At 33.8% G+C, this 16325-nt stretch overlaps 1 protein-coding gene across 6 annotated transcripts in view; it reads left to right on the top strand.

The window, feature by feature from the left end:
- PPFIA1 (PTPRF interacting protein alpha 1) overlaps positions 1 to 15991 on the top strand; it is a 63259-nt gene extending 47268 nt beyond the window's left edge. For 3 of the 6 annotated variants that reach the window (XM_062575857.1, XM_062575853.1, XM_062575858.1), the window contains 10 exons: positions 2023 to 2104; positions 2247 to 2447; positions 3363 to 3425; positions 5135 to 5310; positions 5398 to 5495; positions 6945 to 7120; positions 7861 to 7929; positions 11267 to 11432; positions 12196 to 12266; positions 13606 to 15991. In XM_062575857.1, the coding sequence (XP_062431841.1) occupies positions 2023 to 2104; positions 2247 to 2447; positions 3363 to 3425; positions 5135 to 5310; positions 5398 to 5495; positions 6945 to 7120; positions 7861 to 7929; positions 11267 to 11432; positions 12196 to 12254 (1090 nt within the window). In that variant the 3' untranslated portion in view covers positions 12255 to 12266; positions 13606 to 15991. The remainder of the gene's footprint in view (positions 1 to 2022; positions 2105 to 2246; positions 2448 to 3362; positions 3426 to 5134; positions 5311 to 5397; positions 5496 to 6944; positions 7121 to 7860; positions 7930 to 11266; positions 11433 to 12195; positions 12267 to 13605) is intronic. The other 3 variants (XM_062575855.1, XM_062575854.1, XM_062575856.1) reach the window with 3 other exon arrangements.
- Positions 15992 to 16325: the final 334 nt, after the last annotated feature.

Here is a 16325-nt window from a genome sequence, read left to right as displayed (position 1 = left end):
TGTCATCTTTTGCGTATGAATGAATTCTACAGTATGTTTTCTAGTTCATGGAAGCATTTCTTTTGGGGTTCATTGAATAATTTCTGTGTGAAGTTAGCTCTCAGACTTCGAGTTTGTTTCTATTTTTACATGTTTGTGTCCATCTCGTTACATTTGTTTCCCGCCACACAAATGTTTTCTGTGCGTGATACTGTCATGAGTTTAGAATTTGCATCACAACTTCTTAAACTTTTGATACAAGAACTACAGGCCCCGAGGTAGCTTTATAAGCTTGGTGGAGAGGGGCCTGGAATCAGCTGCTCTCATCAGGTAGTTTAGTCAGACATGAGGCTGTGGGCATCTCTGCTTCTTCATCTCTAGTGGACTTCCCTCACTATGTAGCCATTTTGCCATACTGACCTGAAAGACCTGAAGACAAGTGCACCAATTTTGAAGTTAAATTACTTGGAAGAAAACACTGTATTCCTTTTTGACTAGTACAATATTAAGCATTTTATTCTGTTCTTTCCAATGGACATTATAGTATTTTATTTTGTCCCTCTTTCTTAACTTTAAATAACAAATTAAAACTGAATGTGTTTAGTCCTAATGATTTGAGAGAATTAGGATCAAGTATTGGAGATTCTTGTGAAGTAATAGGAGTTATTGTTCATACGGGTTTTTACAGAACAGTTGCTAGCATTTTTATGATGTCATTGATTATTTTTCATATTTAGATACTAATCAATCTAATATGAGGCTGCTGTGTTAGTCTTTTGTCCAGAAGAATGAATTGGATATTTCATATCCATTTTGCAGTAGTAGCAAAAAAGGCTACTGGTCTGTCAGTAACCTCTTTTCAAGATCTGTGTTGTGTGAGAACTTTGTAAAATCTCTAACTTAAAAAAAAAAAAAAAAAAAAAAAAAAAACTTAAAACTATTAAACAATACAGTTCTGGAGGGAGGGGGGAAGATTTCGTTTATTTTAATTGTAACAAAAATATAAATGTGTAACATAAGATCTTGAATCTGTAGTATTGCTGTGTATCTTAATCCTGTGTTTGCAGGCATGAATAGAAAAATTAGAAAAACATACAGCAGTAAAAAATCAGACAATTTAGATGAACTCATTTCTCTATAAACTTCTGAGGAGAAGGAATGGAGACTTACTGTAAATACCTAATTTTCAAAGTCATGTAGCCAGCCTAAATGTGTGTTTTCAGATGATTTCATTCATTTTTTTCATAGAGACGTCTAAACAACTTTGCATGTTATACTACATGCAGCACTACATTTTATCTTCCCTTTAATATGAAACAATTTGGACAGCCACATAAGGATCTTGTTAGCTGCCATTTTTTTCTGTAAGCTTAATAGTTGATATTGAAACTTCAGTCTGTTCTGTTTCAAAATAGCTAAAGAAGTGTTGTAGTCACAGGAGATCAGATATGAGTTTCAGAGTGTAATTGCTGAAGTGTGGCGCTCTCAATTTAACAGTAGTCCAAACCTGTGCCTGAAGTTGTGACAGTCTTGCTCTTGCATACTGAAGTTCATCAGTTAAAAATGGTTACTGTTCCCAGTTTCTAGCCTCAACTTTGATGGACAGTACCATTTCTAAGGCATGGATCTGATCTACTGTTGAATTTCTACAGGTTTTGAATCTGTGTGTTGAGGAAAATTGACTGCTTTGGTTCACTCTACCATGCTGAACTGACAGTTGCACCAATTGAGGATCTGACTGACAGGTTAAACATCTCAGCTTTGTGGTAGCAGTGTCAGAGTGTCAGTAGCATTGTCAGAGACATGTAGTTCTTTTGTATTTCCAAAAGCAAGTTTCAGCTTTTCCACCACACTAAAAATTTTCTATCCAGTTCAGCTTGCATCAGTGTGTAGTCCTCCTTTGCCTTAGCAGATACATCATTGCATCTGTAAGGATGAGAAAGGAAGAAAACTAAATGTTAAATAGTAATGTGAATGCAGTGCTTAAGTTTTTAAATATGCATTAGTTTCTCCTTGTTTTAATAACAGTTTCTGTAATTGCAGGCATGAGTTGCTTGAGGAAGCCAGAAAACAAGGATTACCTTTTGCACAGTGGGATGGGCCTACTGTAGTTGTGTGGTTAGAGGTGAGTGGTCTGAGGTGGTTGTGGGTTTGGGTTTTTTTTTTTTTTTTTTTTTGTTGTTGTTGTTGTTTTTAAAGAAGGAATTTAAGATTTTAGGTGTAGGACGGTTTTACATATCTTGCTTACTTCCTGTTTTGTATTTCAGCTATGGGTAGGGATGCCAGCCTGGTATGTGGCTGCTTGCCGAGCAAATGTGAAAAGTGGTGCTATCATGTCAGCCTTGTCTGATACAGAAATACAGCGCGAAATTGGAATCAGTAATCCTCTGCACAGATTGAAGCTGAGGCTTGCCATTCAAGAGATCATGTCACTAACAAGTCCATCTGCCCCTCCCACCTCAAGGACGGTAAGAAAAGTGATCCAGCATCAAACTTCCTCTAGAACCTGTAGGAGCTTCTCTAGAAATTTTTAAAAGTTCTACCATAAGTATATAATTGAAAAGATTTGAGCTTCAAATAAGAATTTCTGGAAATGTATTTTAAATTGTAGGTGAACACATGATTATTTAAGTAGGATGCCTTTTCCTTTCATAGAAGTTAAATGAAGGAGTAATTGTCCATTTTTCTTAAGGGAGAGAGTATCTTATATCAGTAAAGTATGCAATCTAAAGTGTAATCTAAAATATTTAGAATACGTGTTATTTGCCTCATTATTTGACACAACCCCCCAAAATTTGTAATACAGAAAAAGTATACATGTATGTACAGAAATTTGTAAAATAATTGGATGCTCTTTATTTTTTTAATCCATGCGAGGCCATTAACTCCAAACGGTGATTGAGATTGCATAAACCCAGAGCCCACCTGTCTCTGTGTGTGCATATATATAAATATATATGTATATATAAATATAAGAGAGACATCAAAATTTAGTCATCCAAAGTTAATGTGAATTGCCCTGCCATGGGTATATCTACCTTGCAGTCTAAACCTATTTGTGAGTCCTGGGATTACGTACTAGGTTACAACTGCGTTTTTCGGATTATGGTATAATCAGGTGTTTGTCTGCTAATTATATCAGTGTAAGCTATTTATCACATTCAATTTTGCTAATATCTTTGAAGAAAAGTGATCCATGTTGATAGGCTTTTATTCTACGCCATCATTTTAGATAGATAACCTATACTTAAGACTAGAAACCATTGCTTTTGCCCACGCCTACTCCTTATATGTACCAATTGCTTATATGTTCTGCAACCTTTCCTCTTTGTTACTGCTTTCCTTTCATTGGATGTGATTGGTTCACTGTGGGGTCATGTTAGACTACGGGAAATGTCTGGGTAACACATGAAGAAATGGAAAATCTTACAGCCACACAACAAACGGTTAGTTTACGGTGTTGCCACTTCTGTTCTTTAGAGTGCTTTTTCCACTTTTTAAACGCTTGAATCAAATGCACTTTGGTCTTTTTCAATAATAATAATAATAATAATAATAATGTCTTAAATTTATTTTAGATTATGACTTATTCTAATTATTAACTTTGTAACCTGCATCTTGATAAGTTCTTCCAGAAAGGGGAAAGAAAAATCAACCTTAATATTAGTATAAACAAAACTTTTAATTTCTAAAAGAAAGGGGCTCTGATTTTATTAACTATGCTTGTAGCTAAATTGAATTATTTGTGCATCAATTTCTTCTTTCCAGAAAACTTAATCAGTAGATGGATTTTCCAACTTCTAGGAAAATGAATATCTTGTATTTTTAAAAATGCACGATGCTTGCTTTATCTAGATTTTTTTTCATATGCAGTAGACTTAGAGCCTTGCGGTGCATCTTTAGGTCTGATCTCCTTACTAAACTTAAATACTAATACATCTGTGTTCTTTTGCTTTTCTAACCACCTAACAGGAAGATGAGGAGGGAAGCTGGGCTCAGGTTGGAAACTTTACATAATATTATAGTGTATATGTAAACGGTTATAATTACAGCATGAAAGAATCTGTTTTCTTTTATAGCTATTTCCTTTAGTGATTATTGGCATGTCATAGGAGTTTGGAGAGGAGGAAGCTATTACAGGTTTATTTCTATATTATACACGGTTTGAAGATACACTTTCATTTTTAGGTATATTTAGATGTTTAAGTATTTTCTAGCACTTAAAGATTAGCTGGTGTATCATGAACAAATTTGAAAAAAATGCTAACTTTGTTACATAATGTATCACAAAAAATATCTTTGTTGCATAGTATATCACCTAAAAAAGTAATAGTCCTACTCTAAAAGTAAGACTATTATAAAGGAAGAATATTCAGAAGTCTTTATCATTAGCTCTCTGAAATATTTGTCCTCCTGATAATGAATCCCCAAAATGAAGTAATTCTTTCTTAATGAGCATTGTGACATGCTATATATGAACAGAGTAGATCAAATAAACGTTAAAGTAATTCTGTGACATAAAGCCTGTAACGTGTTTTTAGGGGGAGGGTTTCTGGGAAGCTAAAGGTCCAGTGAAAATACTGCTCTATGCAGAAAGTCCCTGTTCAATCTGTGCACCATCATAAGGGTGCTACAATACATAGTGAGCCTTGATAGTTAAGCAGATTTCTACACGTTAGTGTTCTGTAATCCTCCTTGGCTAATTGTTTTCCCTTAAAGTGGTGATGAATCCTATTTGTATTTTTGGGCATTGAGATGGGCCAGTATTTGCTACCAGGATATAAGAAAAACCTCAAGATTTGTCTGTGACCCATATCTTTAAACAGTAAAGCCTCTTGTTTGTTGGCTGCCCTCCAGCTTAAACCTGTTTGTCCCATTAACTGCTTCTCAGATACTCATTTGTAGATTGTCAGTTATAAAAATCAAAGCTTGACACCTTACTAGAAGAGTAATGTGCTCTTTCAGTTTGCTATCCAGACTCAAAACGTAAATGTAGTACTCAATGTTTTGAGTTGCTTATTTTTAAAGACTTAAAAATTCAGAAAGCATTGTTTTACCTTTTTCTTTAAAATGGTTTCTTGTCTTAAAGCTTTCTTAGTATTTTTTTCTTTATATTATTTTTAATAAGCTTATTCCTTTCTGTTTTTAAAAACAGACATTAGCCTATGGTGATATGAACCATGAGTGGATTGGCAATGAATGGCTCCCTAGTCTGGGACTCCCCCAGTATCGCAGTTACTTCATGGAATGTCTTGTTGATGCGAGAATGCTGGATCATCTGACTAAGAAAGATCTCCGTGGACAACTTAAAATGGTGGACAGCTTTCACAGGTAATTAGAGTTGAGCTTGGAGACCAAATTTGTAGATATTTCAGTTGTCACCTATAAATGCTTTTTTTTTTTCCCTTTTCTAAACAGAAACAGTTTTCAGTGTGGAATTATGTGCCTACGAAGACTAAACTATGATCGAAAGGAACTTGAAAGAAAAAGAGAAGAAAGCCAGAATGAAGTTAAAGGTTAATGCTTTGTCTTGACATCAGTCTACTCCTAACCTGCTTTCATTTATATGCCTCAAATATATTAAAAAAAAAAAAAAAAAAGACTTAGTGGGAGGAGTTACTTATGAAATAGCAAATGTTAAATGCAGGAGACATATCTGCATGCAGGTCCTGAACAGTAAATTGTGGAATGTGCATTAAATTATTCACTCTTGCGGAAACGTGCAAATAGAGGCATTTTTTAAACTCTTATTTTTCTGAAGCGTGAACTGAACACTTTATGACGATGAGGGTTTTGGAAAAAGCTTTTCACGTTTTGACATACTCACTTTGTATCTACATAATTTTATTGTTGCTTGTGACTGGTAATTTTTACTGCCCCATGCTTTATGAAGACTATCCAGGTGACTTAAGTGTTCGTATTTTTTACATTCATGGTGGTAATAGAACAAGAGAGAAGGCACTGAAGAAAAAGCAGGGACGGAATTCACACCAGTTTCAACTTTCCATAGAAAATGTTTTGTTTCCTCCCTAATAGCAGAAGTCTTCTCTGCCATCTTTGACTGGATTTTTAGGGTTACCTTGTCCACACAATTTGCTTGAAAGGTTTTGTGTTTTCTCTTTTGTAGGTGATAGCTTTTTGCAATTGTTCTAACAAATGAATTGTGCTGAGGAAGATTCCCAGGCATCACAACTGACTGGCATGAAACAAGCCTGTGTCAAGGTTGTTAAGCATTTTTAGCCTCCTAAATGGTGGCTTCATCCACTACCAATAGGGCAGTGCTCCTTGGAACAGTTAACTCCAAAGTTGTTCCTGGGAACTGTTTGGGAAGAATGCTGATTGACACAGGTCAGAAAAGTCCTATGGACCATTTTAACACTTCAGTGATGTAGACGTTCCTGAGTAGTATAAAAACTACTAATGAGAACATAATTTGTCTGATAAAACATTGTCATTAGGATTTTTTGAGTACTATTTTTTTTCTAAAATATTTAGTCCCTCCTCAGTGAGATAATAAACTGTTAAGTGGCTGTGTAAAAGGGAAGACCCTCTCTTCCCCATCTACATGAATACTATGGTCAGCTGTACTTGTCTCTGTACTTGTATAGAGAAGATTAACCGAGAATGATTGCTTCTGTGTGCTCATTTATAAAAGCATGCAAGACAAATTACTCTCTGGAAGGGATCCAGCAGCGAGCACTTGGAGTGCTAAGCATGAGGTTCTCTTACCAAGACATATTACCGTGTTGTCTTACATCAAAAACATAGAGGTAGCTTGGATGTCACCCTAAATGTTAAGAAAAAAAATTCCTTCACAGCAATTACAATGAATTGTGTATACATGAAAATTGATCCTTACACCAGCAAACCACTCAAATAAGGGCTGTGGTTGGTTGTTTAGAAATGTTGTACTATATAAATCAGGCAACTTTTTTCAAATCAGACTACTTTTTTTTCCTCCATAGATGTCCTTGTCTGGAGCAATGATAGAATGATTCGTTGGGTACTGTCCATAGGTCTTAAAGAATATGCGAATAACCTTTTAGAGAGTGGAGTTCATGGTGCACTTGTGGCCTTAGATGAAACATTTGATTACAACGCATTAGCTCTCTTATTACAAATACCTACTCAGAACACGCAGGTAAGCAAGAATTACATTTAGTTTATGGTTGATAATTTTTTTTTCTCTATGAAACTTTAAAAATGAAGGGCCTATTTTTAGCTTTTCTTAGGTAAGCGCATGTCTTTTTATTCCCAACTGTAGAAACAGAAAGTTGTTCTTTATCATTTTTTTTCTGTAAGAGGAAATACAGAAGTGTGTTTTTCTTGCTATTTTCTACTTGCTAATGATAGTCCTTGTGAAATCTGTTTGAACTAATCTTTACTTATATCCCATCTTCACAAGATTAGTATAAAACTGATCACCTTTCTTTCAGTGTTTGCTAGTTTTTATTCTGAAATAATTGTTTGAGCCACAGATTAATTAAATTTTCATGACAGAAGCAAGTGGAAAGGAGGGCTGTTATGCCTCCCTTAAATTTTTTAGTAAGTTAAGTTGTTGTAACTTTTCATGTACTAAATAGATACCTTATGAATCTGATAACATGGTCTTAAGCAGTTTGGGTTATATTACATCTTAAATTACTGTAGGTTCACTGAGCTCTTGGAATTAATTTTATTTATCTTTTATTTTAAAATAAAATTTATTAAAAATAATTTAAATTTAAATTTAAATAATTTAAATTATTAAATTTAATGTATTAAATTATTAAATTAATAGTTATATTAAATTATTAAATTTAATTTATTTAAATTTATTTATCTTTAATTTTAATTAAATTAAATTAATTTTTTTAATTTATCTTTTTATTTAATCTTTAGGCTCGTGCTGTTCTGGAGAGGGAATTTAATAACCTTCTTGTTATGGGCACTGACAGAAGACTTGATGAAGTAAGTTCTTCAAGCTGTTGACTCATTTTATGATCGTGGGAACATTATCAGAACAGAACATTAGTGAAAGAATTAGCTTGACGCTCTTTTAAACTATTAGTGGCAGAAAACTTAACTTGAAATTCTTTGCCTTTGAATATGGCAGATTCTCTATTTATTTAGATAAGATAATCTTGAATATGGACATAGGGATGCTCTGAAAGTTTGTTTCTGTAGCTTGCATGCTTAATGTCTAGTAATAGTACTTCTGCCTAAATCTTACTTTTCTGTCTGAAATGTGAGGCAAGTTGCTGACCAATGTTGCAGATGAACAAGATACAGTATAGAAAGGTGCTATATAGTACATTTCAAACCTTTTTCCTAACAAGCAATATTTCAAATAATTTTTGTGTATTTCAAGAAAGCTGTTCCTAATTTATTCATAATGTAGTTTTAATACAAAAATAAAATCTTGATTCTCATACTTTATGAATCTAACACATTCTTCAAAGCTACTGCAAGAAAAAAGTTAAGGAAAACTGTGAGCATTGCTGCTTAGTGTTCTGAATTTTATATAAAGCTACCATTACAGCATAGTTACTTGTATTTGTTTTCAGTAGAAAGGAACATCTGCAGTTGTCAGAAAAATGCAGATAAAAAGCATACAGCAATTGTTAAATGAAAAATTGTGAATAGCAAGTCACAGGTAAAGGGTGCATTAAACATTTAATTATTGATTCAGCTGGCACAAGTCATTTGGGAACATGTGGATTCAGGCATGATACCTCCTGTGGTCAGTTTTCTAAAGATAGTAATGTGCTATGAGGAGGAGGACCTTCTAGAGCTGCAAGCTAGTTGAAGAAGTGTTCACACAGAGATGAATGCAGTGCTGATGGTGTGGGAAAACATGCTGTCAAATTACTGAATACATAAAGTGTTTTTATGAAAATGTGTAGGAGAAATCATCCTCTTAGATCCTTCAGATTATTGTTGAGCAATGTTTTCTGAACACTCTGAAGAGAAATACGGTGTTTAGTGATAGGGCATTTTGAATAAAGAAATCCATGAAATTAGGCAAAAGTCTTCAGAGACAGACAAGCCAACAAATCAGGAGAGAAGCACCCTTCCATAAGGGCTACTTGTAGAGGAGTTCCATTTCTGTTTTACTTTTTCAGCCTTTATAGTTCTGAAAGGAGGCCATAGCAGCCAGGTTTGTTTAACCTTCCCCAAGAAAATCTTGAAATCTTTTAACTAAAGTGTATAATAATTAAAGATTGCATATTGTTTTCTTTTTTTTTCCTCCTCTGTCTGTAGTGGGAATTAAAATTTGACAAACTTTCTTTTGCAGTGAACTACTAAAAGTAGAAGTTCTTTTTTAATATTGTTCTCAGTATCACTTTTTTGTCATAAGTTGGTGCTGATGTCCTATCCTTTTTTGATATCTAATTACCTCATCTTACTGTTTTTCTTAAGTTTTTGTCTTGCTAGTTTTCATTTGGCAAATATGCAAAAATGTTTCAATCAAGGCAAAAGCACAGAGCATCTTTATCCTTAAAATATGATGTTTACTTACAGTATCGCTTATAGCTTAAGATATAATTGTCATTGCAATTGCTTCATTTCCTGGAGATGTGTGCTTTTGTAACAGAGTAAGATGCATACCTGTCAGATTTGACTTAAGTTCATGCTTTGGCAGTATCAATGTTACTAATGCTATTTTGCAAGGGAAATGCAAGATGCATATTCTTACTGTGGGAATTATTTAAATTGTAATTAACTGCAATTTTTACAGTTAGTATCTGAGTAGTATTGGTACAGGATGACCACCAGAAATGTTTGCACATCAAAGTGACTTGTGTCAGGCAAAATGACTTCTGTTCTTACAATGTGTCAACCTCATTAAAATGTAATGAGTATAAACAATATTGGAGATTTTTGTAATGCCTATGACTTCATAGCGTATATGGGAGACAGTGTTGAATCTTTAAGCTTTGCACTGATCTATGCTGTAATACCATGAACAGTTTTGAGGTAATGGTACTTCCACAGGAGAGTCCTAACTCTGTGTTACCTCTTTTGTGCTGATGAGCATATATGCAATAGCATGTCGAACTGTGGTGGAGGAACTAATCCAGGGTAAGAGTAATATGGCAAAAAAGCAGCATGGTTATTGTGGATTGGTTCCCTGATCTGGTTATCTGTAGAAATGTTTGTATAGATACAAGGAAGAGGGTTGGGGAATGGTGAAAGTGCTGGCTTGGACTGTTCCTAGTCAGTGAGATGAAGCATACAACAGTAAGTTGAGAAAGGAGGCTGTTAGGACTTTGCACAGATCTTTTGCCTAATGGAGTTGTTGCAGCCCTTTTGTAGCACATTCTGACAGCTCTGTTCTCAGCATGCCTCTATACTAAGGTTTTAATAACATCATCAAAAAGTAGCTTGATAGTTTTCTGAAGTATTTTTCCGTAATGACTTTGCATTGCAAAAGAAAGCTTTTAGAGAATGGCAGCTCTTATGAACTGCATAGGACAACTGTTGATCATGAAGATCTTTCCGAATAATGCAGACACAGCTGATTTAAATCCTAAAAGAGGGTACATTTTAGGTAAAATAACATTTAAATGGTTGAATTGATTCTAAAGGCAGAGTTGGTAAACCTAGATGCACAATGCGTATTTGTGCATTGACATAAAATATTTTTGCTCCACATGATAATTTTGGAAGCAGGGCTGAAACTGTTCTATTCAAGTGCAGTGCTGTATTTCTAAGGTGAACTAATACTTTAAAGATGGAAATGTATTATGGGAGGAAAATGTACTCAAGTAATTACAATTACAAGTTATGTTTTCCCCAGTGCTTAAACAAAACAGTATATAACAATAAAGCTTTTTATTTTAATTTTTTTCTATCATTTTCTGTAATTTTTGCCATGGGAGAACACTGTATCATCATTCATGTGAAGCAATTTAAAGTTAAAAATGAGCCTTCAAACTTTAGTGTTCCCAAAGCACCTTTTATGATTTACTCCATTTCTCATATCACTAAGAATAATACACCATTAATGAATTACTGCAAATCAAGTACAAATATACACTGATTTCAGAGTAAGTGGGTATTGTGATACCTTTTTTCTAGATGTGCTGAGCATACAGATTTCCGTAGTTACGGAGCTGTAGAGCCTCCGTTGTAGCAAATGAATGCAGACTATTGGAAACGAGACCTCTGCTGTTATTGCAGCTGACCTGTTCTGAAAATTGTCTTAGAGTTGTTATATTTTGTTGTGATTGTCTGTAATCCGTTTAATGTCAGTAATAATCCCCAATTTTGGAACTGCTGATGATGTTTATCAATACTACAGGATGATGATAAGAGCTTTAGGCGAGCACCTTCGTGGAGGAAGAAGTTTAGACCAAAGGACATAAGAGGTTTAGCTGCTGGTTCAGCGGAGACTCTCCCTGCGAATTTCAGAGTTACAACCTCAATGTCTTCTCCCTCTATGCAGCCAAAGAAGATGCAAATTGATGGTATTGCTTTTGTATTATTTTGAGCATGATGCATTTTTTTGCTTGAGATTACAAGGGAATTAAGTTCAATTTACCTTTTCTCGCTGCATAAAAGCATTTGCCTTGTGCATGGTTGTGCATATAACACTATTTAACCATAGGGTAATTAAATTTCAGAAAGCTGTACTGAGGCTTTTTGCTTCATTCGAATAGCAAAATGAGAATTATACGTACGAATAAATTTATATTAAAGCAGGTAGATAAAATTACATTTCAGTACAAGTCTTTTAATAACACTTTTATCTTAGAAACAGACATACATGAGACATGCGCTTCTGATTAGTAGTAATTAGACCAGTGCAAGTCCCACTTCTGAAACAACAGAATCCATTCAAGGAATGATTTGAATAAACTTCTATTTCTGTAATTTTTAATGTGGTGAATTAAAAAGATTAAAGTAAGTAGTCTTTATGTAAAATGTTTTCTTTAACTATGATGATTGTCATAACAGAAAATGACATAAAATAGAAAAATGTTTATTTATAGAAATTGTCTTTGCCATTGGCAGTGTGCTAGTTGGCATATATATTTTTTAGGCATTCTTTGTGTTAAGCAATGAAACTGGAATTGGTGTACATATAAATTGTACAATAAACTGTCCTTTCTTAACTTAAACCTTATAGAGGTGACTGGATACAATAGCTATAATCACATTGCTGTGATGTTTTTTGAAAACTAACATGCATGCTGTGTTCTGCATGTCTTCCCGTGCTTCTTAAAATAGGCAGTGTATCAGGAACACAAAGATTGGATTCTGCTACAGTAAGGACATACTCCTGTTAAAGCCTTTTCCTGGTGAGTAAAGTTGATAGGTATAATAGTAAAACAGCTATTTATGAAATAAAACTTAAAGTCCTTTAATACAATGAACTTATATGCTTATAAAAACCCTTTCAAATTTGCAGGATAGTTTTTAATATTCAAAATCCAGAGCTTATTTCCTATGACAAAGTCTACCAGTGTCTTTTTGCAAATAATATATTAACAGCATGAAAAAGGGCTAGGGCTAAATAGCTACGCAGAAATTGTTCAAATTAAAGATTGGAATTGAACAGCTAGTGAAAGGGGGCGGGAGAGAAGGGGATTAAATTAGGAATATGGAAGAGAGAAGATAAACTGATGTGTGGCATTGCGGTTCAGAATATTGGTCTTTCAGATTATTTCCTTGGTTGACGTTACCCAACTACAATATGCTTCCAATCTTTAGTTGTTAAGGGGTAATTGTATAGTTTTTGAGTTCTTGGGATACTTTATACCACTGTGATTGCTTAGGCTGTCTGTTGGATTTAGCTACCAGCAGTCTGAATTTGGGTAGCTGTGAGTTGGGGAGCTGACAGTAAAAGGCAGTTTGATTAAAAGTAGGTGTATTTAGCTGGAATACATGCATTTTGTGTTAAAGATGCATGTAGCCCTATCTTATGCTAGAACTTGGACTGATTTTCCTTAGCAGTCTTTGCTGTGTTTTCTCATGGAGCAGATTCTCTCTTAATTTGCAAACATGAGGTTGGAAATGAAAGCTTTTCACTATACTGGATATAAAAGTCCAGTGAAAAATAGAGGTTTCATGGTAAGCACACAGTCTTTGTCTCTTAATAATACATTCTTCCATGGGCTATAAATTGCCCATCTCTTCTGCTCATACTTTTTTTTTCTTTTTTTTTTTCACCAGTAACATCCCTACTAGCTCAACTATCACCTGCCTTTTCTCCAAATTCTGAAAGCTTTCTAAAGCGTTCTCGTGTATAAAAAGCTGGGAAGGGACATTCCTGCCCAGAGCAACTTAGATTATGTGGCTCAATCACTTTCTAAACTAAAAAGATATTTTAAAAAATGATTTTAGTCTTGAGACAGTGAAGTTTTAAGTTGTTCTTTCCTCCCATTAATTCTTTCTATTTTTCAGAATTATTTTATTGTCAGATCACCTAGGATAAAAGTCAGTCTCTAGGAAGTGGGAAATACTTGACTTTGTATTGCAACAGAAAATTCCAGAAGGCCATAAAATTGCCATCAAGCATGGCAATAATTTGATGCACGGCTGCTACACTACTGAGTTGTTTGTGAGAAATGTTTTAGGAAGTGCTTAAAAAAAATGTTAATAGTTTTTTTTTTTTTTTTGTCTTTTTGTTTTTTACAGTTTACCCACACTATTTCTACCGGTGATATGCAGCATTTTGAACATTTGGAACTTTTAATCTGTTAATACTTGTTAAATGGACACTTTGAGATATTTTATTACAGAGTTTTTAATTAGCAAATAAATTCATGAGTACTATAGAGAAAATATTTTAGAATCTAAATGTTTCTTATATTTATGTGACTTCTCATTTATATAGTTACTTACTTTTTCTGTTTTTATTCGGTCTACAAATCAAATCATTGCTGATTTCTATTCTAATTTTAGTCTTTCCAACTGAATGTACTGTAATGCTTGTATGTATATGTCCCTATAAGTAATATAGGGTTTTTGTAAATTATGCAGTTACTGTAATTATCATTGTTTTTTAATAATGAAACAGAAAGTGAAAAGGATTTTCATACCTTTGTAAGAGTATCGTGACACCAAGCAGTATATATTTCGTCTTTTGGAAATGTTAGCTAGATCTAAAAGTAAGTACAGCTTTTTTCAGATAGGTGTATGTGGTTGTAGAAGGCATGGTACATGATTGTTCTTCTTTTCAGAACTGTACCTTTCCGCAAAGACGACTTTTCAAGTAGTGGGGATTTGTCTTCATTTAAATTAAAACTTGCTTTAAAAGCTGGGAAAAAATAGAACACTACGGAACATGTTTTAGAAATGATTGACTCAGTCATAACTCTGTCTTAGCTGTATTTGTTTAGCATAACTTTACAGTGACTGAAAACAAGCCATAAACTAAGAAATGTTTTTTCTTAACTGAGGAAGACAAACTTCATAATAATTCCTGATAGTAATCCACAGGCCACAGAGAGAGTTTTTGTCCTAGATCTTTTTGATTGAAAACCCTTATGGAAAGGGTAAAACTAGTTTTAATGGACCAATCATGAAGCACTGCAGTATCATGTCAAATGTATAGTGAAAGATAAAGGTACAATATGCTGAAAACAAAAGCAGTGCAACTTCTAATAAAGGCCTTACTTTTCTTATGTAAGTCATCTTTTTGTGTTTTGTAAGCTCGTTCTAAAGAGTTGTCTGGACTTCAGTTTTGATGGTTGTAGCCATTTTGGACTGTATGAGTAGAAAAATGTATTCAACACTTGTAAATGGCATATTAAAAAGCCAGCAAGAAATCTGTTCAGATCATGGTGCATTATTTATTATGCAACAATATATATAGCATGTCTTTTCTTATTTTGTTTTCCACTTTTAACTTGCTTGTAAAACTGAAATTCATTGTTACTGTTCTGTTTTTCTATTAATCTTTCGTGTATTTTCAGATTATGTAACAATATGTACAGTCTAAGTACTTTTGAACTATTTTTATCACAGTATTATTTATTGCTTTCTTTCAATAAAGTGCTGATGCATTTTCCACTGCCAATAAAACACTATTGAAAAGCTAAGATCTAACTGTGTACAGGCAGACATTTTTGCAGTGAGTGGAGACTCTCAGTAAAGCATCTTAATGACTGATTGCTGCCCTGTAGATCTTGTTTCAGATGATGTTTTTTCTCTTCTTCAGTAGAAGAATGTTACATTAGATATGACTTTCTTGAATTGTTTGAGTTCACGTTATCATCAGTTTTGAAAAAAATTTTATAAAATAACTGCTATATTGCCTACTTTTACTGGTATTTACAGCTATGATTTACATCTTCTAACACACCACTTCAGTGTTTTCTGGTCCACATGTGATGAAAATTGAAGTGCTGTTCTATGTAGCAGCAACAGTTGCTTTGTTAATGAAATGAGACTATAACAATAGTGATATTTGTGGGGAGAAACATTTGGAGTCTAGGGAACAAATACAACATTGGGTCACAATAGGGCTGTTTATTTCAATTTAAATACATTTTAAACCGTTTATTGTGTAGAAAAGAAGACCTGAAGGAAAAACTTGCAGAATAGAAGCAGTAGTGAAGTGTATTTCATCACGTCCTTTAGATCAACAGCAGGATGTGGAATGTATGGAATGAAGAACTATTGCAACGGATGCTTTAAACACTGTTCTATAATACATCTCTCTTTGTTTCTGTCTAGCTTGTCTATATGAACTGCTATCTAATAATTTGTGGTTTCTTTTATAATTTCAGAGACTCTTTCTAGAAAAATAAAATGAAAGTGCAGAAGGAAATCTGTCTCACTGTTCAGTTAAATATCACTGTTTAAAAAAGATTTGTCTACTTTTTCTGTTTAAAAAAATTCATATACTTTTTCTGCTCACTGATGCAACAGATGTACAAAGTCATGTATTGATGCGTCTCAGAAGTAAAAACAATGGTTGTGAAAAGAAAGTATGGTGATTATTTTAAGGCTGTAGAATCTTAACTGTTACAGAGCAATGGAATCAACGGGAGAGCTAGAATAAATGTGTGAAATAGAAAAAGCTAACACAAACTGGCAAAACTGTGTTGATGTCCTTCTGCATTATACAGCATAGCTATCAAAGAGAAATTGAGAAAAACACTTCCCATCGATTTTAATGAAAAATCCCCTGGAAAGAAAAATACGCAAGTACCTGTACAAAAGACACGCAGGCATGCTACAGTATTCTTCTTAAATAAAGCTTGGTTATGTGTAGTTTTCTGTAGAATGCCAGAAGTCTTTAAGGACTTCTGTTGGAAAGATTGCTGTAAAATTATTTCTTTAAAAAGTGAGAACCTTGTTTAACTGTCATAAGGAGATCACAGAATTATCAGAACTTTAAACTTCCACAT

Source organism: Rhea pennata, chromosome 5 (genome assembly GCF_028389875.1).
Source record: "Rhea pennata isolate bPtePen1 chromosome 5, bPtePen1.pri, whole genome shotgun sequence".
Taxonomy (NCBI): Eukaryota; Metazoa; Chordata; class Aves; order Rheiformes; family Rheidae; genus Rhea; species Rhea pennata.
This window is presented reverse-complemented; position numbering and strand designations above follow the sequence as displayed.